Source organism: Manis javanica, chromosome 14, assembly GCF_040802235.1.
Source record: "Manis javanica isolate MJ-LG chromosome 14, MJ_LKY, whole genome shotgun sequence".
NCBI lineage: Eukaryota > Metazoa > Chordata > Mammalia > Pholidota > Manidae > Manis > Manis javanica.
In genome coordinates this window covers 7468499-7492464 of record NC_133169.1, presented here as the reverse complement: position 1 = coordinate 7492464, position 23966 = coordinate 7468499, and the positions used below count along the sequence as shown (strand labels likewise).

At 53.7% G+C, this 23966-nt stretch overlaps 2 protein-coding genes and 1 long non-coding RNA gene across 6 annotated transcripts in view; 1 reads left to right on the top strand and 2 right to left on the bottom strand.

Annotated features, from left to right (window-relative positions):
- KCNJ10 (potassium inwardly rectifying channel subfamily J member 10) overlaps positions 1–7840 on the bottom strand; it is a 29885-nt gene extending 22045 nt beyond the window's left edge. Inside the window, exons 1-3 of one of the 4 annotated variants that reach the window (XM_017669889.3) lie at positions 7599–7668; positions 630–761; positions 430–508 (exon numbers count right to left, since the gene is read on the bottom strand). In XM_017669889.3, coding sequence (XP_017525378.1) covers positions 430–508; positions 630–643 — 93 coding nt within the window. In that variant the 5' untranslated portion in view covers positions 644–761; positions 7599–7668. Of the gene's footprint in view, positions 1–429; positions 509–629; positions 762–7598 lie in introns of all 4 variants that reach the window. The other 3 variants (XM_017669917.3, XM_017669901.3, XM_017669909.3) reach the window with 3 other exon arrangements.
- Positions 7841–8067: 227 nt separating this feature from the next.
- Positions 8068–9309, bottom strand: LOC108402871 (uncharacterized). The gene is made up of 3 exons (XR_001854553.3): positions 9114–9309; positions 8846–8970; positions 8068–8764 (listed from the first exon to the last, which is right to left on the bottom strand). It is a non-coding gene; the product is annotated as an uncharacterized lncRNA (long non-coding RNA).
- A 5371-nt stretch (positions 9310–14680) lies between these two features.
- Positions 14681–23866, top strand: KCNJ9 (potassium inwardly rectifying channel subfamily J member 9). The gene is made up of 3 exons (XM_017669630.3): positions 14681–14876; positions 17049–17958; positions 20422–23866. Exons 2-3 carry the CDS (start codon positions 17103–17105, stop codon positions 20751–20753), a joined length of 1188 nt encoding a protein of 395 aa, XP_017525119.2. The 5' UTR covers positions 14681–14876; positions 17049–17102; the 3' UTR covers positions 20754–23866.
- The last annotated feature ends 100 nt before the right edge of the window (positions 23867–23966 follow it).

Below are 23966 nucleotides of genomic sequence, written 5' to 3'. Positions count from 1 at the left end.
GCCCTCCGGACACTGGGGCGGGTGGAGGGGGGGGAAGCTCTGAAAGCAGGTGACTGTTTGGGGGACCTCGGGGACAGAGCCCCCATTGTGCCTGCCCCAGAGCCGCCTCAATGGAGCTCTCTGGCACAAAGGGGCTTTGACAATGGGCAGGACATTAGTATGCAGAGCCAGCCCCTCAGCCCTCTCCCTGTCCCACAGCCCCGGGAGGGAGCTGGGGCGCCGTGGCCCTGCTCTGGACACAGGGGCTGGGGCAGAGCTGAGACTGCAGAGATCTCAGCCCACGGGGGCTCCCCTGGGCAGACAGGGGAGGGACACTAGACTCAGGCCCCCAAACCGGCCACTGGCCAGAAAGGACTTTCTGAGCAGAGAAACACTTCCAGAAGATGCCCCAGGACAGAAAGTAGGAAAGGTACACAGACAGGTCCTTACACAGACAGAGGCTCTTAGCAGGGAAGGTCCGAGCCAAGGATGCAGGGGGCTGCCAAGGGCCAGCGTTGCAGGCCGGGCTCTGGAAAGAAACAGGTGGCAGTCTGAGCCCACCCACTTTATGCCTCAGTTTTCCCATCTATTCAAGGGAATTGTGTGGGCATGAGAGGAAAAGTACAGGAACAGCCAGCCAGGGCTCAGACCTGAGCTCCCACATCTCCAAGCTGTCGGTGCGACGCTGCTGGTCGGGCCTGAACCTCCGTCGCGCAGGAAGGGTGTGTGCTCAGGGTCTGGGGCGTTGGGCTTCTGATGAAGGTGGTCCCAGCAGCCCCACTCTGGGGAATTTAGCCAAAGATCCGCAGTAGCTCTTGCAGGTGCGTCTGTCTCCCCTTGCTGTGTGGAGAGGCTTCTCTCCTCCTGCCCAGGGGACCCCCAGCTCACCCCACTAAAAGCCTCAGCACCTCCAGCTGCCTTTCCCAAGGCTCCAGGTGCTGCCCTGCGGGGAGCCAGCGAGAGAGAGAGGAGCACTTGGAGGGGTGGGGGAGCTAAGAGGAGGCGAGGGTCTCAGAAGACCCCACAGACAGTGAGGGGCAGGGAGAGGAGCCGCATGAGAAGCAGTGTAGCCCAGTCACAGAATCCCTCCACCCTGGGCCAGTGAGCCCCAGGAGAGGGTGGGGCCCCTTCACAGAACTGCCCCCCAAAAGGCAGGATGGGAAATGTTTCTGAGTTTGGGCCGGTCCTGTCCTGGTTTTCTTTCTCTTTTCAGTTTCTGTTGATGTCAGGAAGTCCTCCCTGCTAACTGCCCTCAAGGCTTTGTGCTCTACTGCTTGGGCCCTGGATGGCATAATACTAGAAAACTGCTTAGCATAGTGCTGAATAATGTGAGCTCTTCTTAAATTCCAGAGCCTTCTCCTCATTCACTGCGCAGGGGCCCTGGATAGCTCGCCAGCGGTTGCTGGAGGAAAGGTAAGGTCTGCTTCCTTCTCCCTCTCAGAACCTTGTTTTTTCCCCCTCACTGAAAATGCCTGGTGGGCACTGCACAGGGCCAGGAGTTAGAACTCCTGAGTTCAGGGCACGACAACCTGTCAACTTTCCCGGGACGTTGCACAAGTCACCCTCCCTCTGTGGGCTGAGAAGCTCCCAACTGTCAGGTGGGAGGAATCACCTCCTAAGCAACCTACCCATGGGCAGTGAATCAGGGGAAGGCTCTGGTATTTAAGAAGAGCTCACATTATTCAGCACTTTGCTAAGCCCTTTTCTGGTATTATGTCATTTAATTCTCAACAACACTGAAATATAGGCACTTTTTTAAAGTCCCGTTTTACAGAGGAAAAAACGGAAGCACAAAGATGTGAATGACTTGCCCAGGGTCGCACAGCTAGTGAGCAGTAGAACTGAGATGCAAACTCAAGTAGGTCGTCTGTCTCCAGCCCCACGTGCTTATCCACTGCCCCAGGCGGCCTCCCTCGTGAGACATTCAAAAGCCCATGGGCAGCTGAGGATCAGCTGGGATATTCAGACTGACCCAGGGTTGTCCGGAACAGTTTTCCAAGGTTCCCCTAAACTAGTAATTCTCAAAGTGTGGTTCAGGGACCCTGGGGGTTGTGGAGACCCTTTCAAAGGCTCTATGAGGTCAAACCTATCTTCATAATGATGCTATAATGCAAATAATGCCATAATGGCGTGATAATGCCATTTGGTGTTATCTGCTTTTTTTCACTTTCATTCTCTCATGAGTGTTCAGTGGAGTTTTCCAGAAGGTACATGACATATGATATTGCAACATACTGAATGCAGAAGCAGTTACGAGAAATCATCTTTTTTCTATGAAGCTAGACATTAAAATGATTTGTGAAAATGTGACACAATGCCACTCTTACTAACTTTTTAAATATAACTATTTTTCATTACAAATATATCACTTATATGTTGATGTACAATGAGCTTGTTATTTTTAAGTGAACTAATAAATATTTTACATCTTCTTAGTTCTCATTTCTAACATATCAATAGATATAACCCACATGAACAAAAGCTGGTTGGCATCTTCAATAATTTTTAAGAGCATAAAGAGGTCCTGAGATCAAAAAGTTTGAGAACCACTGCCCTAGACCCAGACATATTCACTCTCTCCTCTTGGCAGCTGTGTGTGTTTTTTTTTTATCAGAAGGCCAGCCAAGGAGGCTTAGATGTGCGGAAGAAGTGGGTGCTTGGGTGTCTTGTTGGGACTAAAATCGGGGTGCAACTGAGTCCCACGGACAGTCCCAGGAAGACTGTAACACTAAGAGGTCAGGCCTACACCCCACTTGGGAGGTGTCCCCACATGTCCCCAAACTTGAAAGTCCCTGCCCAGGGATATGGTGAAGAAGATGGGGCTGTCCCAGACTAGGCCCTGACCTTCACCTCCTTTCCACTCTGGCCGCCTGCTGACAAGCTCAGCGTCAGGCTGGAACAGACCTCCCAGGCAAGGGAAAAAGGTGCTGGAGATGCCCGCATGGATTATTGGGTTTGGGCCGACAGTGCCTAAAGGATTGGAACTTGGGTGTTCTATGGTCGCTGCTTAGAATTTTAGGGTGAAGCATCTCCACAGAATGGGGCAGTTGGTAGGAGAAGAGTCTCTCTTGAAGTTCCCTAGAGAGTTAGATAGTAGGGTCTTTCCTACACCTGTTTCAGGACACTCCTAAGCCTCTAAAGTCAGGGTGCTCCCCCAGAATTAGCAGTCAGAAAGGTTTCCTCCCAAGAGCCAAGCTGCCCAGTAGGCCCTCTGGGCCCTAGCTGCTGGGGAGCCGAGGGAGGCAAGGGATGCCTTTCTTCAGGGGTCTGCGATCTGACGGGCATGGGTCTGACCATAGGAAGCCCCAGTGCAATGAAGGAGACAGGATGTCCCCTCCAGCATTATCCCTGCACCCTGGGCAATGCCATAAACTCAAGCGATGAGGGACAAACAGGGTGCTGAGGAGAAAGGGGGTGCAAGATGACAGAGCAGATAGGGACATGGGTATGGTGGCTGGCAGGACAGGTAAGCTTTGGAATGGTCGAGGGGAGCAGAGTGAAAGAAGGAGCTGGCTCAGCGATTGTGTCAGATACGTGTCCCCAGAACAAGGTCTGAAAAGGGCAGCCCCAAAAGATGGGGGTGCTAGAGGAGATGCAGGAAAGGCTTCTATAGAGTATCTTGAAGACTTCAATTGGAACTGTTCATCTGAAAGCCCACGGGGATGGCTGGGTAGGAAAGGGGCAAGATAAAACTGTCTTCCCAAAGACGATTCTAGTGATAATTTCATGGTGAAGCAAAGGGAGGGAATCAAGGAAAGAGAACGGCTGGAGTTAGGGAGGTCACGAAGGAGGCTGCTGTGGGTATCCAGGCTGATGGGTTAGACAGGACGGGCAGGGACAGGGATGGGAAGGGTCATGGGGAGATAGGGGTAAGATGTCAGGGTAGAGAGAAGCTGGTGTCTTTGGCTGAAAGAGAGAAGTAGCTCAGCACAGGAAGAGGCTGTTTCAGGGAAGGTCAGCAGCTCAGTCCACTCTGAGTCTGTGTGGAAGACAGGGCATCTGCTTGGTGAAAACTCACAGAAAGAAGGGGTTCTGGGTGTGAGGACCAGACCCGGGGACAGCCCACCTGCTGGAATGCAGGCAGGAACTTCGTCTTAACTACTCGACAGTTCCCAAACTTTCCAAGCTCTAGAAGAGGGGGTTGGATAGAGATGTGGGACAGGACCTCAAAAAGACACAGTGAAGGGCCAAGGACAAGGACTGGGGGCCAGGAAGTAGGACAAATAGGAGTCAGAGACATGAGAAACCTTAAGAGAGAGCAAGTGCACTTTCTACATGCTCAGCCCCACTCTAAGCCCTCTACAAATATTGACTCTCTTCTAATCCCCAACCATTACTAGCCTCACTGTAAGGCGGAGAAGTGTACAGTGGCTAAGTGGTGGGACCAGGATTTAAGCCCAGGAAGCCTGACTCTCAGGCTGCGTCTGAACCTCTTTGCCTACTGCCTCTCTGGCGGTGCCAGAACGGGAGAAGCCTGGGATGGCACTGCAGGGTCGTGCCAGCCACCCAGGAGAGGACCCTGGACAGCTGTCACAATAATTCCAACTTAGCTGAGCTTCACAGCGTGCCTCGGAAGCCCTCGTGATGGGCTTTGTGTTTGGTTTTTGCTTTCTGCCCCAGAAAGTGGGCCCACTTTCTTTCCCAATCTCCATGTCAGATTTTCTTTGTATGGGATGTGCTTCCTGAAATCTAACCTAAGCCCTTCAGGCTGCAGCCTCAACTTCTTCCCAGGTCTTCTCCACCAGAGGAAAAGCAGAATGGCACAGACACCCCTTCCGTGTTTCACCTTTTTGGAGGTCGCAAGTGCTAATGCATCCTCCTAAGCCCCTGCTGCTCCAGCCTCTTGCCCCAGCACAACGGTTCAGTTCATACTTCTCTCCCACACCAGAGCCGCCCCTCCCTTCTCCCCACCACCTCAAATCCTGCTCCGAGCTGGCAGACACCCACGGCAGAGTTTTCCCACAATCCCTTTCTCTTTGCCCTTTCAAGGTTCTATTGGGGGAGGGGGTAAAGAGGAGCCCCCAGATGCACGTCTCCATGAAGACTGGCAGCACCGTGTATATCCAACTTGGATGAAGGAAGAAGAGCATTGAACTCAGCCTGTGCAAGAGAGGAAGCCGATGTGGTAAACTCAGAGCTCTGATTCCGGGGAGCTGTCCCCACCCACCACCCCTCACTTGGAACTTGGATTTCGAATACGCCTTCTCCCTAATCTTTCTGCAACTTCCTCTCAACAGTGTGGCTCGGAGTCTCCTTCTCTCTGCCCTTTCCAGGGCCTCACCACTCTCCTGGACAGCTTGGCCTCAGCCTGGATGGTAGCTCTGACCAGTCAGCCGAGAGAAGAATCTAGGCCGGGGAGGGGAAGGAGAGGGGAGGCTTTTCCCTCCATCCTAAGTAATCCTTAACAGGAGAGTGGAGGGGCTCCATCGCCCATGTCAGGTGGCTTGGCCTATCATCTACCTTCTGTGCAGAAACCAAGTATTTTGCTCAGAGGTGCAGGAAGCCTTTCCTCCTTTGAGGAAGTGGTCTCTGCAGGACTCACCCCCAGAGCCCTTTACTCCTTATTTCACTAGGACCAGGATGACTGCAGAGGACTTCAGCTGAGCCCACCTGGATCCAAGTGTCCCAGCCTCTCTGTCCCTAGGGAGGATGTGGGAAGAAGGCCCCGGGATCTTCCACCAGGCCCTTCCCTCTAGCCTAAGCCAAGCAAGCGGGAGCTGTGAATGAGCTCCTGCAGAGGGGCAGGCAGGAGGCACAGGGAGGAGGCAGGAGATGCCAGTGGACAGACAGCCAATCCTCCCATGCAAACTTAAGTGTCTGCACACTGGATGTGGGGAAGATGTTGGGATGATAGGTTTTGTTCCTCAGGGTAGGGGGCTCCAGCAGAATTCTGCATGGGGAAGGAAGGGGACCAGCCTCCTGCCCCCCCACCCCCCAAGCTCCGTGGAGTCATTGCCATTTGATATCCACTGAGACAAGTTGGCTGCCCAGCTCCTGGTGGGGGTGGGGGGATGGCTCAGAAAACAGCAGCTCCTTTCAGGACCCAGGTTGGCAAGGGCTTTGGGAGGCTGGACTGGCCCAGATCACCCCCAACACCCCCTCTCTCCCTCCCTTGCTACCACCACCAAAGGACCAGGGGGCGGGGAAAAGGGAGTTGGCACCGCCTGGGCCATGCCTATTGCCTCCGCAGACCATCCCTGGCGTGAAGCCTTCCTTCCCCCTCCTCCCTCATTTCCTCCTCCCTGAAGTGCCAGCCAGGAGTCGGGACACCTGGTTCCTCCCACACTGGGTCCCCTAGACCCAGTCAAGACCTTGAGGACTTAACAAGCCATCAGCACAGGGTGGTGCCCGTCCTTATGCCAGGGGTGTGTTCAGAAACCTTCAGAGATTTAGGAGGGGTTCTTGGGCTGGAACAAAATGGAACTCACTGGTGGCTGCTGGCCCCCCATCAGGTTGGATTCTTGAGACCCATTCCAGTCCCGCCTCAGCACCCCTAAACAAACGGCTCTCCTCACCATCATCTTCCTTCCACCTATAACTCCCTAAAGCAATCCCAGTGGGGAAAATATTTCCAACACTACAGCCAAGGCAGACTGGCCCAAAATCTTTAGCCAGGATTTGTATTGATAAGCACCATAATCAGGCTTTAAGCCCTGGCCTCCTTCGGGTCCAAATCTGTACTCGCCTCTTCCCCACCTCCAGTTCCCCACCTGCCTCACTCTGCTTAGGGTGCCTCCTTAATAGGGATGAAATCTCAAGTTACCAGAGGCCCTACTCCCACTTTTTCCCAGTTTGGTCTTTCTATCCATCCTAGGGTTCAGTTCTCCTCCCCCATCTCAGGAAGTCGCGCCGCGCCCCCGTGTCTCTCTCCTGCTGACACAGGTGTCCTTAGCTCCTGGTGGGGAGGAGGGCGGGAAGGGGAAGGGGCAGCCCCATCTGGAGGTCAAGCATGATAGACCCCGTTCTGCCCTTCTTACTCTAGCAGGGGTGTCCCTGATCTTTCCTCCTGGAGGTCTCAGCGGGAAGGGGGGTGATTAAAGGGAGAGGCAGCTTGAAGTCGGAGGCCAGTTGGAATGGAGGGAAGATACCAGGTGGGCAGGGGTCCCGGGCACCCAGTTTGCTGCATCTCCCTAATCCAAGTTGGGTGTGTTTTTCTCCCCATGTGTGAACTAGTGACCAGTGGTGGCCACTAGGCGAGCGTCACTGTCTGGGGAAGGGGAAAGGGGCTGGGTGTGGGAGTGGGAGTAACCTGACGATACTGGGGAGAGGGGGAGCTGTGCGGCGTGCCTGTGGGGGATGCATGATCAGTCGCGGGTGGTGGGCGCTGGGCACTGCCTTCCGTGGAGGCACTCAGATGCAGGTGCCCATCTGCCCAGTGGGAAGAGGCATCGGGAAACCCACTTCCTTAGCCAAAAGGGCCGAGGTGGCCAAGCTGGGTACAGTTCCCACTTTGGGGAGCCTTCCCAGGAAGGCCTGTTTGGGGCCAACCGGGGTGCGAGGCTGGGGAGCAGGACCTACCGCTGGGGCCAGCCAGGGTGGGGACGGAGGGGTCGGGGGCCCAGCTTTCTCTGGAGAGTGTGGTGGACAGGACCACTCCTCCATCAGGGCCAGGGTCTTACCTTGGGTCCTGGGTGGAGTGGCCCCTCGGATGGGCAGCGGGACAGACCGACGGACGGACGGGCGGGCAGGAGCGAGGAGCGGAGCTGTGCGACGGGCACGGCCGGGACTCTTAAACCCGGAGCTGGGATCAGATAAGGGCTGGTCCGGGGGCCGGGGCCGGGGTCGGGCCGGCCGGGGGCAGAGCTGGGCCGGGCCGAGCCGCCCCCTCCCTCCGCAACGCGGGAGCCAAACTTTGTGTGAATGGAGGGGCCGGGAGGGGGGCCGGGCCGCGGGGGCGGGGGGCTCCGGACAGGCCAATGGGAACGTGGAGCGCCAGGCCCGAGCTGCCGTGATTGGAGGGGCCTGGGCAGGGGGCGGGGCGCAGGGGCGAGGAAGCCGAGTCCCAGACAGAAGGAGGCGCAGGGCAGAGAGCAACGCCCAAAGACGGAGACGCCGCCAGAGTCGGGGAGAAAGGTAGATGGAGAGACGATAGGCGAGGCGATAGCGCTGAGCTGGCACCATGACAGGGGACGAGAGGAGGAAGAAGGAGGCGGCGGTCGTGTCTGAGACGGGGGCCGAGAGCGGAGCCTTTGGGGGCGGGCCTGGGCGGAGTTAATGGGGTGAAAATGAATTCAGGACCGGCCTCGTGGCTTTGCCCGCTGCTCCCGGGGGGCGGCCTGGCGCTGGGCTCCGGAGCCACGGAGTCACACCATTCAGCACCGTTTCCAGGTTGTCCGCTGTCCGCTGAGTATTGGGTGAGGTCCTGGATGCGGAAGGCGCAGAACATCATCCCAGCCCGCAGCGGCCGGGCCTGGAAAGGCAGAGGGCAGAACGCGCAGCCCAAGGGCCCGAGGCGCTGAAAGCTGCAGAAAGGGAAAGATCGCTCTGCTTAGGGGGTCCTGGCAGATGTGGGAGGACAGAGGGGACATCTGATAAGGGCCCGACAGAATGCAGAGGGCTCATGTACTGGGAGATGGTGGGGCGGGCATTGAAGGCAGGGGGAACTGCATTCACAAAGCCCTAGGGAAACAGGAAAATACAAGTCTGCTTGGGAAACAGCAGCAAGCCAGTCCACTGGGGCCAATAGAGCAAGGCTGTGGTTCTCCATCTTTTCATCACCAAGGACCTTTTCATTCACTGATGCCATGTGTTGAGGTTATTATCCATGATCTCCCACCTTTGACACCTACTAAAGAAGAAAATAATTATCTTCCAATTTTTGCTCATCACATATTTACTAATCAGTGTTACCATATTGAGTACGTACACATCTGCTCCCTCTCTATCTCGTCGCTCTGGCTTTGGTCCACAACACCATCCCCTCTCACCGGGTTACTGCAGCAGCCTTCTAAACAGTCTTCTTACCTCCAGTCCTTCTCCACTGTAATAATCCTGCAGATGATGAATTCTTTCATTTCAGAATAAACACTGAAAATACACCATCTCTCTGAAACACAAATCTGACTGTGTCACTTCCCTACTTAAAAGCCTTCAATGACTGCCCATTATCTACAAGTAAAGTCCAAATTCCTAACCATGGAACTGAAGGTCTGTCAGGCCCTAGAGCTAGTGCCATTCCGTCCTCATCTTCCACTGGCCCTATACATCCAAACCGAAGCTCCTTCCTCCTCCAATACCCAACATGCAGTCTTATGTTCCCTTTCTGTGTCCTGCCCCTGGAGCCTTCATCACTGGTAGAGCTCCAACTCATCTCTGAGTTATACCCAAATCTCTGTCCTCAGCCTTCAACTCTTTACAGTTTCAGTTGTCTGCAGGGAATTTCCACTCCAGCTGGACAAGCCCTAAAATGAACCCAACATCTTCCTCTCCAAGGCTTGTGACTTCCTTATTTCTGTGTTTCTCCTGATCAAACAGATTTTAAAACGAAAAGTAATCTTTATATTTCACCCTTACCCTAACCCCATTCCTTGACATGTCAATCAACCAAGCTACCAAATTCTGTCGAGACTCCCTTTGTTAAATCTCTCTAGGATGTCTTTTTCATTTCGTGGCCACTGCCAGGATCAGAAAGATCCAGGACCCAGGCATCCTTCACCCTTCTCTCCAGTCCGCAAGGAGGAGGCAACCTGTTTTCATCATGTGTGTCCCTGTGCCCTTCTATCAAACCCCCAAACCAATGCCCCTTGCCGACTGGTCACAACTCACACTCCTCAGTGTGACATTCAGGGTACTCCTCTGAGGGGAGGATGGGAAGAATTCAAGGCCAGGACGAAAAAGAGACACATTGTGGTGAAGGAGATGTCTCTGGAGAAGTTCCTACCAAAGGGTCTGCACTTTTTCTTAGAACAGAAGAGTCATTTACTAAACCTCAGGGTAGGGACGGGACTGAGAAATTAGAAAGAGTTTAAAAGTTCTTGAACAGCAGGGGTGCGAGACTGTGGAAAAGTACACAGATAGCTTGTATGGCACTGTAGTGTTCTAAAACTACAAAGAGTGATTTAAATTGAGTGTTTGGTTTTAAATTACATTTCATAACACATACACATATATTTATCATGTATATTCCTTTGTATATACCCAATGGCAATTTTAAAGTTTTAAGTCTTTTTATAATAAAAGAGAACTCCTCGACTAGTCACTAGGAGCTCAATAGGGAATCAGTGAAAAAGTCACTGGCAATCAGTGTTGTATTTACCATGCAAGACAGATATATTGTTTGAGATGGGAAAACAAGTTCAGGGAGGTGAAGTGGCTTGCCTATGGCAACAGCCAGAAAGTGTTAGATCTGAAACTTGAATCCACATATGTTTGACTCCAAAGCTTGTCTCAGGGCAATACTAGAGTGAATTGCATAGTTTAAATATAATCTTGTCAAAATGAACACATGTTGGTATGAAAAAGGTGCCAGGGTTTCAATGTCCAGTATCCACCATACAAAGTGGCATTAGGGAGCCATGTTTCTTTGAGGACCTCTCTCTCTTCTCTTGCTTTAGAAAGCTCAGTCTCTTATTTTCAGTTGCTTTCAGACCCACTCCTTCCAACCTTGGCCTCATCTCTTCTTTAACCTTGTTCACAATGGGGCAGGGGCTCCCTCAGAGCACAGAGGAGAAGAGTAGGGGTGAGTAACCTGTTTGGGAAGGAGAATCCACAAGTGGACACAGTGTGAGGGGCTTCTTTGGGGAAAGCAGGTGTGGACAGAAGGGGTGGGAGAAGCTTTGGGTCAGCAGGCATGATGAGGCTCAGAGCAGGCAACGCCCCACAGTCAGAGGACTTGGCTGGGGAGAGTAGACACCGACAGGGTTCACTGCAGGATTCCAAGGCCCCACAAAGCTGAACAGTTTCCATGATTAGTAATGGAATTCCCTTTATTAGTAGCAGGGCCCCTAATAGCTGGATGACTCAGACCACAGGGACTGAGCTACATCCCCCAAGGCACTAATGAATAGTTATTCAGGTATCCCATCTACTTTCAGCAAATGCAATATACACAAACTCATGCTTCTAAGACACAAGGGACACTTAGTCACATTACTAAAAGATTCTTTCCAAAATTTCTTTAACTAGATGGTTCCTCTAGCAGCTTTCCAGTTGGGTCCAATGGATAGAAATTCCATTAACACCCTATACACTGTGGTAGGAGGGAAGCAACAGGGAATAAAGAAACAACCAGGAGCCGGGAGGTTCTGGTTTAGGCCTGTCTGATCTCTCGAGACCCATCCTTTACCTGTGAAGTGCTTGGGAGCCATCCTTTTCCTATAAAGTAAGGACTAATTCGGGACCACCTCCAAGCACTCCGACTTTGCAGTCCTGGTCTACTCCACCCAATCCTACAACGCAAGATAGACCTGGGTATGAGCAGGCTGCTGGTTCTCTAGCTCTGCTGCAGACAGCCAGAGGGCCAGAAGGCCTGTCAGCCTCAGGCACCCAGTGGGGCTCCATCTGTCCTGGAACTATGTTCTGCATTCTCCCCATTTCCATCTAATCTCCAGCCACATCCACTGCTTCAACCATATCCTGCCTCTGCTCTGAGTTTTCTAAGGCTTCATCTCTCTTGAATGTATAGAAATTGTTATAATTTCTACTAGATTGGCTTCCCTGCTCCATTAAGCTCATATGCTCAACCATCTCTTTTCCCCATCATACTTCCTCTTCCGCCCCCAAGCTTTTACCCAAGAAGTCACATGATCTTGGTCAAGGAAACCTTCCCAGAATGGTTGATCCCAGGGCTGCCACATACAGTTGTATAGTTTGTGGACTGCACAAAAGTACCCCTGAGAGGGCAAGCTGAGGGCTGAACTGCACAGAGCTGTGTCTACTGGAGGGATTCCTCTTTTTTTTTTTTTTAAAGTATAGTTTTATTTATTTTTTCTTCATACAAATTTGTATTGTTAGATTTTTTTTTACAATAAACCTGTAATTCATTTAGAACAAAATAATTTACAAAAAGATAACAATACAGGAAGTTAAGGGAATAGTGTCATAAACTCACAATTACACCGCATAAAGTATAGTTTTAAATTTCCACGCATAGAATTTTTATTGTATCTTTGTGTTAATGATGGGATTCCTCTTTTTATTTGTTTTTTTTTTATGCTCCAAAGTATCACTTGCCCTCCAAGCTTCATGCCATAAGGAGTACATCTGCCCAGAAAGGGCCACTTTTTCCATTTTGTACCAAGGTTCTTTATGGCCCAGCACTGGGGCCCCAGCTGTGCCCCTCCTGCCCTCAACATTCTCCAGTTCCAAACCTGGTCTCCCATCATAATTCTACTGACATAGTCTTTTGAGTCCTTATAAAGTTGCTTTCTTTATCTCGTAATACCTGAAAGCTAGGATCTTGCCTTCTTTTCTGTAGCTTGGTACCTAAGAAAACTCTTTTTTCCCTCACTCTGTTCAAGCTCAATGATAAACAAGGAAAGGAGGTTAGATCCAGGTAAAGTCCAGGACCTGAAGGAGCAGCAGAGAAAGGGAGAGGGTGGTGGTTCCCTTGCTTGTTAGCAAGGTTAGGCTCAGGGCAGCCTGGATTGAGGCAGGGGGCTGGCTGCTCCCCCTGCTGGGGGCCCTGCCCACCCTGTGATTTCCCCCTCCAGGAAATGGGGCCAGTTCTATGCAAATGCTTCTTGCCTGGGAGTTTGGTTTCTTCTCTCCGAGGCCTGGCACAATGGCACCAACGTGAGCAGCCACTTGGCAGGACAGAGAAGGGCAGGCCAGCAGTCCCAAGGCTCAGGTGACAGGGCCAGGCCCAGGAGACGGGGATGTTGACCGGGCTTTAACAGCCCTTCTGATGCCAATCTCGGGCTGAAAACTCAGTTTTTTCCACTTGGAACAAGAAACATGGGCAAGAGGACTGGGGAGAGGAGGGCAGTGTACCAGGAGTGCCCCCTGCAGGTCTCACTGGGTGAGGCCAGATCAAAGGAAGGCAACACAGGGTGGGTGGGGATTACAGGAGATGCAGGGACCAGCACGTTGATGAGGAGAAGATAGAGCTGATGTTTTCTGAGTGCTTACAGTGTAGTAGGCATTGCCTCATGTAACCTTTATGACAACCCCCAAGAGATGAGTAATATGGTTGTTCTCATTTGTTACATGAATGAACTGTTTAGAGAGGTTAAGGAGCTTGCTCAAAGTCACCCAGCTAGTAGTGGACTGAGTTGAGATTTGAACCCAGATCACTGCCTCCTGAGATTATATTACTTGATACCACATTTTCCACCTTGCCAGTTCATTCCAGAAACTGTTAACCTCCAGTGTTCATTTCCGACCCCTCTAAGCTCATCTTCCTGTTCCAACTTTTGGGAATCTTAAATCTAATTATTCAATATATAAGTAATATATAATCTCTCTATGAGAGATTGTAAAGGAATCTCTGCATTTAATGATTTCCCTGGGGAAATACACATTGAAGTATTTTCATTTCTCCGAATGTTTTTTCTCATTTTTATCAATGTTTCTATAGCTATTTCTATACAGTTATTAACAACTTATAAGAATATTTCTGTTCTGCTTTTTTAAGTAATGGTGTGCCTACAGCCCCATTTACATATATGAACATAGTAACCGACTATATTGATACGTCACAGATATTACATCACTGAAGCAGTGTGACTTAGTGAAAAGAGCGTGGAGTGGGGTGGTGACATGGATGTGTGGGGATGGCTACTATCTGTGTCATAAGCTGACTGTGATATTTGGTAAATGCCACACTTGAACTTTCTCAGTTTTAGTTTTCTTATCTCTAAGTGGAGAAAATAATACTTCTCTCATAGGGCGTGTCTAGTCCATAGCTGATGCTCCACGAATTAGTGGTAGCATTAATATTATGTGTTTATGAGTCTCTCCCACTGGCCCATGAGCTCCCACGGGCAGAGGAGTATTCATGTGTGTAACCACCTCTGCCTAGCACACTGCCTGGCTCCCACACACTTGGGCTCCATCAAAGTTGAATAGTTAGGAAGCCCCGACCTAAGCTTTTTTCTCTGTTGGGCATTCGGGTTGTTTCTTGACTTTCTGCTATTAACAAAATACACTTGAAAGCTCTTCTATTTATATTGCTTCAGTGACCTGCACTCCCTGTGAAGAAGGCAGAAAGGAGCTATTTGAACATGTTCACACCCTGGGAAAAAATGGAGCAATTGGGGATAAGGGAGGAGAAATGACTCCTATGGGTCACATGGCAAACCAGTGACAAAGATTAGAACCCCTGACCCTGCCTGCTTTCTTGGGTGGATCTCCTTCCTCTCTAGCGACCTCCTAGAGGTAATGGCCTCTCCCAAAATGGAGGCTGTGATGCTGGGCCTGGTCCCAGAGCAGCACCTGTCTCAGAGGGCCCTTTTGATGGCGATGAGCTGCCAGCTCCCAGGCAGCCCTCTGAATCCTCAGGAAACCAAACGCCTTATTTGCAAATGATCAGGACCTGTATTTTCCCAGGCTAAGTAGCTTCTTAGGAAAGAGCCAGAATGCCAGGGTTTTTTCTTTTTTTCTTTCTTTTCCTGAGGGTGAGAGGAGGCGAGCTCTGAGTTGTCCAGAAGGAGGGACTTTGGCTAAAAATAGCTATAGCATGTGGCTCAGCCTCTAGTGGTACCCAGGACTGGAGAGGGGAGGGGGATGCTCCAGAGCTGTCGCCAGACTGGTTGCTGTGGAAACAGGAGAGGAGCAGGGGAGCCTGGGAAGTGGGAATGACACAGATAGCAAGTCCTAGGCAGAGCTGCCGCTACATTTAGGGAAGACAGCAGTGTCTGCGGCTCCTACCCTCCAGAGGGTCTGGGGGGTTGGTGCCAGAAGCATGGACACTACCCCCCAGGGCTCTCTGCTGTCGGCTACTCTCCTCTCCACACACTGTGAGTTGAGCTGGGGGAGGGGTGGGGCTTGGGTTTGGGCCCCTATTTCCAAGACAAGTTAGGATTTGGGAAGAGCTGTTCCTAAGGGAGTTTTCATTAGATTCCCTTCCAAAAAATAAGCCCCTGTGCCGGCCAGAACTCCTTAGAGAAAGGGAGATCCAGAAAAATGTGGTACTGGGGTCTTCTGGAAAGGGGTCACAGCATGCACAAGAAATAAGGAGTGGGCCGGAGAAATAGGAATCTTTGGAGAGAAGATGTAGAAATCAAGTCCTTGAGGTGGGATAGAGGCAAGAATTTCTCACCTTTCCTTCCCCATTGAGAAAATGCTGCCCCCACTCAGGAAGACAGGAGGAGGGATGCAGTCAAAGTAAGGCTCACCTAGATCCCTGGGGCAATGGAGAGCAAGGAAGTTCCGGGGGGCCATGAGACTCTGGGGTCTACTCCCCACCCCTGGGAAGAGATCTAAGCAGGCAGATTGGGAGTCAGATTACTTAAAACTTTGAGAACACCCGGTAGCCTGCCTGGGGCTGAAGCTGGATAAGTGGGACCCAGGTACTTTCTGCATGGCCTGGGGTCTCTGAGCCAGTCAACGCCTAGAAATTACTTCTTGAGGACATCTGGGCTGCAGGGAAGGAAAGGGAAGCTCATGTTGGGGGAGAGGAAAACCTAAATCAGCCATTGCATTGGGTTCCTGGCCCCTGTGTTCCCTGACTCCTCCTGGAATAAAACATGGGGGGTGCCCCTGAACTCCAAGCCATCTCTTTTTCGTTTCTGTTGTTCTCTGCCCCAACACACACACACAGCCTCCACGGTCTGGCTGCAGAATATCTCCCTCCAGAACTTGAATTCTGGATCATCAGGTTTGGAGTTACATATCTGGGCCCTGTGTGAATCCTGTCGGACCCCTCCTCTGCACCACCCCTCCCAGGCAGCCCAGGTCTCCTAGGAGTAGGGGGCAGAGGACAATTCCCAGGATGAAGGGATGGCTGGAGAACCCCGCATCCTTATCCCACCTTTCCTGGTATGATCCGCACCTCCTGGGGCCCCTGGGGCCTAAGGAAGGGCTCTGGATCTCTCTCAGGGCAGACCACAGTTCAGAGTTCCTTAGAGGAGAGACTGTGAAGCATGATCGGGGGGGCCTCCCTCGGACTGTGAGCTCTGGGGCATGTGTGTGGAGGGGGCTGTTATTGGGACAGTCAGTGGGAAGTAGGGGACTGCTGGGGAAGAACCGGAGGCAGGCAGAGGTGACTGCAGGTGCTTAGAGCTTCACTTGATCTGATTTAATGTCTCCGGGGGACTAGAACATTGATTGGACACAAGCCTAACTCTTGATGAGCTTTGTGCTTCCTTTACCGGGCCTTCCGTGCTGGTCTCAGATCCTCCTGGCCCCCTACCCATTTTCAGACTGTCTCCACTGGGGAAAGAACCCAGGGCAAATGGGCTGACACTACAGCACAGTGGTCATGCTTAGTCCTCAGGGAGGAGTTGCAGGGGGAATCTCCTGATGTGGGCCTGTTCAGCCCTTGTCCACTGGGGATTTTTCACTTACTTTCCACCACTTCCATTTTTCTTCTTTGTTAGCTGGGCCAGAGGAGGGAGACGCAGGAGGGTTTAGAGTAAATCAAGTGCAGGGAGCGAGGAGTGGGAAGGCTTTCTGCGTGCCAGTCTTGGGGTGAACCTCGAAGAGCCCCGGTTAGACGTCAGGTTGAACTGCACAGACCAGAGATCAGGGGACTGCAGGGACAGCAGCGGGGCTGGGGCTGGGGGCGGCCTGCGGGCAGCAGGGGCTCTGGGCAATGGAGGAAGACGAGCCGCCCGCCTGCGCCTCAGAGGGGCACACCGGCTGCTGATTTCAGCAAACTCCCTTCCCTGCCTGGGCCTCGGTCCGGGCGGCGCGGGACGGGCTGCGCACCCAATTTAGGGGTGGTCGGACCCAGATCTCTGGTAGTCGCTGCCCTGAAAACAACCGTCGCGCTTGTCTAGCGCTCGCAGGTCCCGTGCACCATCCCGTTGGATGCTCCCGACTCCGTGAGCTGGGGGGGCAGGCGGCGAGCGAGGGGCGTGGTTCCCGTTCTCCTGCTGCGGAAACTGAGGCCGGGAGCCGCGAAGGGCCCGGCCCAGGTCCCCGCGGGTCGCGCGGGTCGCTGAGCTCAGCCCCTCTCGCCCCCGCAGGCCCGCCGCCCAGGCGCCCGCGCTGACGCCGCCGCCGCCGCCGCCGCCGCGGCCATGGCCTTGGCGCAGGAGAACGCCGCCTTCTCACCGGGCCCGGAGGAGCCGCCGCGGCGCCGCGGCCGCCAGCGCTACGTGGAGAAGGACGGCCGGTGCAACGTGCAGCAGGGCAACGTGCGCGAGACGTACCGCTACCTGACCGACCTGTTCACCACGCTGGTGGACCTGCAGTGGCGCCTCAGCCTGCTTTTCTTCGTGCTCGCCTACGCGCTCACCTGGCTCTTCTTCGGCGCCATCTGGTGGCTGATCGCCTACGGCCGCGGCGACCTGGAGCACCTGGAGGACACGGCCTGGACGCCGTGCGTCAACAACCTCAACGGCTTCGTGGCCGCCTTCCTCTTCTCCATCGAGACGGAGACCACCATCGGCTACGGGCACCGCGTCATCACCGACCAGTGCCCCGAGGGCATCGTGCTGCTCCTCCTGCAGGCCATCCTGGGCTCCATGGTGAACGCCTTCATGGTGGGCTGCATGTTCGTCAAGATCTCGCAGCCCAACAAGCGCGCCGCCACGCTCGTCTTCTCGTCGCACGCCGTGGTGTCGCTGCGCGACGGGCGCCTCTGCCTCATGTTCCGCGTGGGCGACCTGCGCTCCTCGCACATCGTCGAGGCCTCCATCCGCGCCAAGCTCATCCGCTCGCGCCAGACGCTGGAGGGCGAGTTCATCCCGCTGCACCAGACGGACCTCAGCGTGGGCTTCGACACGGGCGACGACCGCCTCTTCCTCGTCTCGCCGCTCGTCATCAGCCACGAGATCGACGCCGCCAGCCCCTTCTGGGAGGCGTCGCGCCGCGCCCTCGAGAGGGACGACTTCGAGATCGTGGTCATCCTCGAGGGCATGGTGGAAGCCACGGGTGCGGACGGGCCCCGGGGCGGGGCGGGGAAGGCAGGGGCAAGAAGGGGAGGGTGGATGGAGAGGCTGGAGGGGGTGAGACAGGGGAGACCGAGGTGCCATGGGGCACCTGGGCTGGGAGGGCGTGTGAACAGAGGGACGGGCAGAGAGGCAAGACAACAGCCTGCAGGAATTCTCCCCAGAGGCCCACAGGTCTGTGTTACTGGGAATAGGGGAAAGCAATAGCAATGGGTGACGCTCAGCAGGTGCCCACTCTGCCGTTCTGTGGTTCCAGGGAACTTGGCCTTCTCTGAGTGCATTTAACCTTCACAAGAACCCCATGAAGGTAACTCCATGTTCTTGGCTCATTTCTCAGAGAGGAGGTTGCCCCAGGGAAAGGTTACCTAAGTTGTCCACTGTCATCAGCTAATTAAGGGCCCACGCCTGGACAGACCTCAGGCAGTGTGGCTTCAGTGGTGAGTGGTCCAGAGTGGGAAGGAGGGGTTGGCTTGGGGTTTTCTCATTGCTGAGAGGTCCCAGCCCTTGGAATTTGGTGCTGAAAACTCGTGGCCTGTTATTGCTAGGCTGGACCTTAGGAAGAGGTTGATGGCTAGGCTCACTTGTGCCTCAGTTTCCCCATCCATCCATCAGATTCGCAGCATCCACTGACAAAGGAAATAGATGGATCTCAGCATTTCCAGCGCCTTCCCAGAAGGAACTGGAAATGCACCTGTGGTGTCAGCACCTCCAGCTCGGGCTACACAGTGAAGGGTTTGGGAGCTATAGGGACCAGTACAGGGACAGGAAATAAGCTTGTCTAGAAGCAGAAGGGTAAGTAGAGAACAAAAGGCCCACCAGGGGGCCCTGCAGGTCCTGCCCTGTCCCAGAGCTGGAGCCCTCTGCTGGTATCCCCAAACCCGTCTCCTGCTTCCGGCTGAGCCTCAGCAGCGTTCCCCATTCCTTCTTCACCACCACACCCGCCATGCTCCCTCCAGCTCCTGCCCCTTCCCCCATGCTGTTCCCTGTCCCCTTCACGTCACCAGCTGTCACTCTTTCGCCAGTACCTGCAGCAGCCCCTCTCCTTACAGAGAAGTCCCTGCCCAGCCCCCTCTCCCTCTGTTCTCCCAGCCCCTCTTTCTCCAGGGTCCCTTTGGCCTTTTCTTCCCTTCCCGCACTGAATACTTCCCATGCCAGCCTTCCCCAAAGGAACGAAGAATACCAATGTCCCCCAGATGTCCCCAGGTGGGGCTTTCAATGCTGAGAGCCTGTCTCTGGTTAGGTAATGTTCAGTCCTCCATCCCTCCTTGTTCTCAGGTAGATGTGGGCTTGGGGAGAGACCCCTGGGGTAGAGGAGAATCACTTGCCCTAGTGGGTTTGCCAGCCCAACAGGGAAATCAGGACACAGGCCCAGGGCAAGGAGAACTGGGGAGGTTGGGGTGGAGGACACAGGGCTGGGCATTTGTCTGATTTTTCTAGAGAGATAAAGCCTGAAAGGATGGTAATTTTTTGGGTGAGAGAGTCAGGATTCAAAATGCTTTTGAAAAGCAACTATACTGAACCAAAACACAACAAGATGATATTTAAAAGGAATAAATATAAAATTCTACATTTAGGCTTTAAAAAATCACTTATGTAAGCACAGCATTGAAGAGCTCTGGTGAAAGAAGAAGTGGGGGTTTTAGTTGGCCACAGGCTTACTGTTGTTGCAATGTGATAAAGCTTGCAAAAATGTTTATGTAACATAATCTTGGACCCATTAGCTAAAGCATCACGGCCAGAAGAGAGAGGTGGTAAGCCCTCTCTTTTGCATGGATCAGGCTACAACTGGAGTATTTATCACTCAAAGGGTTTAATTAAAGGGTCGTTCTTCGCCATTCTGGTTTGTGATTCAGAAAGTACAAACTTTGGAAGCCAAGCTGCATGAGGAATGGTAGAAGGAACCAGGGGTGTTCAGCCTGAAGAAAAAAGACATGATAGAATCTGAGATGCCTGTTTTCAGATACTCAAAGGGGTGTGAACTGGCCAGGAAATGAAAGCAAAGGGTGCGAATCCTGGGAGACAGATTTTAGCTTTGTATTCAAAACAACAACCTAACTGTTAGAGCCATCACACAAAGAAGTGGGCTCCTTGTAAGATAGTGAGCTCTCAGTCCTGAGAGGTAATCAAGTACAAGCTAGAGGCCCATTTTTGGGAATGATCAGTGGGAAGCTCTGTATGGAGAAGGAGGTTGGACTAAAAGATCCCTTAGGTCAGTTTGAAGGTTAAGTTTCTCTGATTACTGTCTCTAAGGAGAGGAGGGGAGACTGTGGCCTGGGTGGAGATTAAGAGGAGTTGGGGCAAATGCTGAAGAGAGGAAGGAACTGGGCAGGTACAGGGGTTGGAAAGGGAGAGAAAAATGGGCTGGGCCAAAAGGGGTGGGGGCCTTCGGGAAGGGATAGGGGAGCCGGGGCTGGGATTCCCCCCTGATGCATGCGCCTCCCCCCAGGAATGACCTGCCAGGCCCGGAGCTCCTACCTGGTGGATGAGGTGCTGTGGGGCCACCGCTTCACGTCAGTGCTGACCCTGGAAGATGGCTTCTACGAGGTGGACTACGCCAGCTTCCACCAGACCTTTGAGGTGCCCACACCCTCATGCAGCGCCCGGGAGCTGGCTGAGGCTGCTGCCCGACTTGATGCCCATCTCTACTGGTCCATCCCCAGCCGGCTGGATGAAAAGGTGGAGGAGGAGGGGGCGGGGGAGGGGGCGGGTGGTGGGGCCGGAGCTGACAAGGAGCAGAATGGCTGCGTGCCACCCTCAGAGAGTGAGTCCAAGGTGTGACCAGTTTCCTCCAGACCCCTGTGGCAGGGCCAGACACAAGTACCTGGTGAGCTAGATGTCAGAGGTGGAGGAGGCAGGCGAGTCCCTAGGAGTGAGCTCGAGCTGGAGAGGCCCCCTGGGGAGCCCGTCTAGGATCTAATATGAAAGGGTGGGGTCCTGACTTCAGGAGAATGGAGGGTGGGGATGGGTGAACCTGCCAGCTTGTCTGTGTTTAACCTTCACATCTGTGCACGGGTGGATGGATGGACAGAAGGATGGACTTACGCGGGTTGGATGGGAAGGCAATAGCAGATAGAGACAGCAGGTAGACAGGGAAATGTACTGACAGAGAGGTGGTCCACTCAGGGCTGCTGCTAAATCATAGAACATTTTTGTGCAAATTCTTAAAAGGCACCCTTTCCACCACACTGATGCCACCTGAAACCACGGTGCACAGCTTGGGGAGCAGAGCGTGGGCTGGATTTTAGTCCCATTCACCTCCTCAGCCAGCCCCCCTGTGCATGGTACAGCTGTCTCACTGGACACAGTAGCCTGAGCTGACCCAGGGAGAGAGAGCTGGACAGACGGAGGAGGGCAGAGGGGAGAGCACACTCCCAGCTCCACCTCTGCCATGGTGACAGGCTGAGCAGGAGGTTGAGAAGCTACAGGGGTGGCACAGGATGTGAATGGCCTTGTCCAAGTGTACAGGGAAATAGGCAATCGGGGTTGATGCTGGAGCTGGGACCCTGGAGCAGCACCTAGGAAAGAGCCAGGGACGGCTGTTTTCTGACAGTGGAGTGAGATCTCATAAGTACCACTGTACAGGCAGGAGGGGAAGAGAGGAGTTCTGAGGATGAAGGGCCAGGGAAGGATCCAGAAAGTGGATTCACTACTGCCTGGATACAGGGGACCCGTAGGAAAGCACACTTTGTCTTGGGGCCCAGTGAGAAGGAACCATTCAAAGCACACATTGGCTGCACGTTGGGTACAGAGCATGGACCCAGGCACGTGGTCGGTGGGCAAAGATCTGGTTCCGTCCTCACAGTACGGTGCCCATGGGAAAATCAGAGAAATATGCCTGGGGCACCTGAACAAGTTATGGTTTAAACAGACCTAAGCCGTCTCCTGGAGCAGAGGGTGGGAGGATCTGGGAATAAGAAAGCTAGGGATTGAGTAAGGCCCAGGGAGTGCTTTAAGCCTGCAGTTATAAAACGTGTGTGCATTACAGACACCCGGAGGGCTTGTGAAACAAACTGCTGGATCCCACTCCCCAGGGTCTGACTCAACAGGCCTGGCGTAGAGACCAAAAATTTGCATTTCTCATGAAGTTCCCAGGCCACCCTGATGCTGCTAGCATGGGAACCACACTTTGAGAACCACTGCTTTAAGCGAAGACTTGAGGCTTTATCAGGAGAATGGGGCACATAAGCTGAGAAGGAGCTGAGGAGGAGTTGAGGAGAAGCTAAGGATCTTTGGGGGAAGAGACTGAACAATAAAGGTGGAGTATTTTGTGGGAAAGGGGCCACTGAAACCCAGGCTAACAAATTTAGCTTTCAGCCCAGGAATTCACCTGCCAGTGGAAAAGGGGCAGTGACAATCTAGTGAGGGTGCTCGGGGAAGATGATAGGCAAGCTGCATGGAAGGAAGCAGCCAGGAGGCCGTGAGGGGATCCTAGGCCTCGAAGGCGAGGCGAGCCGGAGGCCCTCAGAGGGCCCTGTGGGACTTAGAGTCGGGACTCAGTGTGGGAGATGTGAGAGAAGCGGAGTCCAGACATCCGGTGCTGGGACAGGAGCCCCTGGAGATGAGTATTCACACGCATGTCCGCCCCCTTCCTGGTGTACCCCCAGTCACCAGGGCGGCCCCCCCAGAACAGCGAGGGGAGAGCAATGGCAAGATGAGGCAGGGCAGAGGTGGAGAGGCCCTGAGGCCGGCCTCCTGGGAGAAAGGCGTGTGTCCAGGTGAGCATGTCCTGACAGCCCTGGCCCTGGCTACACCCTACTCCTGTCCCTTAATAAAAGTCTGAGCCCCTTGTGAGAAAGCACCCCAGTCTGCTCCATTCCAGGCTGGGAAGCTGGGATCTTATGGATGCTGTGCCACCTGGAAGCAGGGAAGGGAGTCTTGGAGGGAGCCCATGCCAGCTTGGACCCACTCAGAGGATGTCTTTGCCTCAGGTCACAGGGCCACTGGGGTCACCAGTGGTCAGAGATGAAATCCTGGAATGCTGGCATCGGCTGTTCCCCTTTCAACAAATGTTGGGGTGTGGGATGGGGTCATTTTGGTTTAATTCATGAAACAGGGGAGTCTGGACAGGAGGGAGTGGGCTGTTCGGATCCCTACACCCTCACTGCAGTTGAACGGGAAGAGAAACTGAGGCTGGGTGGAAGTTACTGAGACCCTATCACACCTCTCCTCACCACTCGGCACCACTGTGTATAGTGCAAGGACGCAGGAAGCCTGGGTTTTAGTCCTGAGACTGTCGCTAATTAACTGTATGACTCTGGGCGAATCACATCACTTCTCTGGGCCTCAGTTTCCCCATCTGTAAAAATAACACTTAGCTAACTAGTAATGCTCAATAAATGTTTAAATGACTGACATGAACGAGGTAAACTGGGTGCCTGCCCCTTCAGGTGCAGTGCAGCTAAGAATTCTAGGATCAGGGAATCCTTAGAAAAGACAAACTCAGGGAGCCCCTGGGGCCCCAGAGGGTGAGGCAAGGCCTGGGGGTGTGTGCAGGCCCTGGGGGTGGGTACGTGTGGGAGCTCTGTGCACACACAGGCCCTCCCCTGACTGCTGTGGTCCCGCCCCCCAGGGAGCTGTGCTCTGGGGCTTCCCTTCTGCTGTTCTGCTGCTGTCCGCCAGAATAATGAAGATCAGAAGAAGCCAGAGGCCCAGGCCCTGGTGGGAGGAGTCAGGTCCAAGACCAGGCGGACCAGGACATGGCAGATGGGTGCGGGGAACTCAGAAAAGGGCGCTGGCCCTGGAAGCCCCATCCCGTAACGTGGGAGAGGCCAGGAGAGTGGACCAGGCTCAGCCGGAACTCACCCCCACTTCCTGCTCTCCCCTCCCCAAGCTGGAGCCCCCACAGGGACTGGAGAAACACTGACAGCTTAGGTGGCAGATGGAACCCAGTGTCCCCTCCTGGGTGGGTGGCATGGCCCACGGAAGCCAGATGGTGTGTGTGGTGGGAAGGGAGGCCTGGGTCACCCAGAATAGGTTGTCAGCCCCGACACC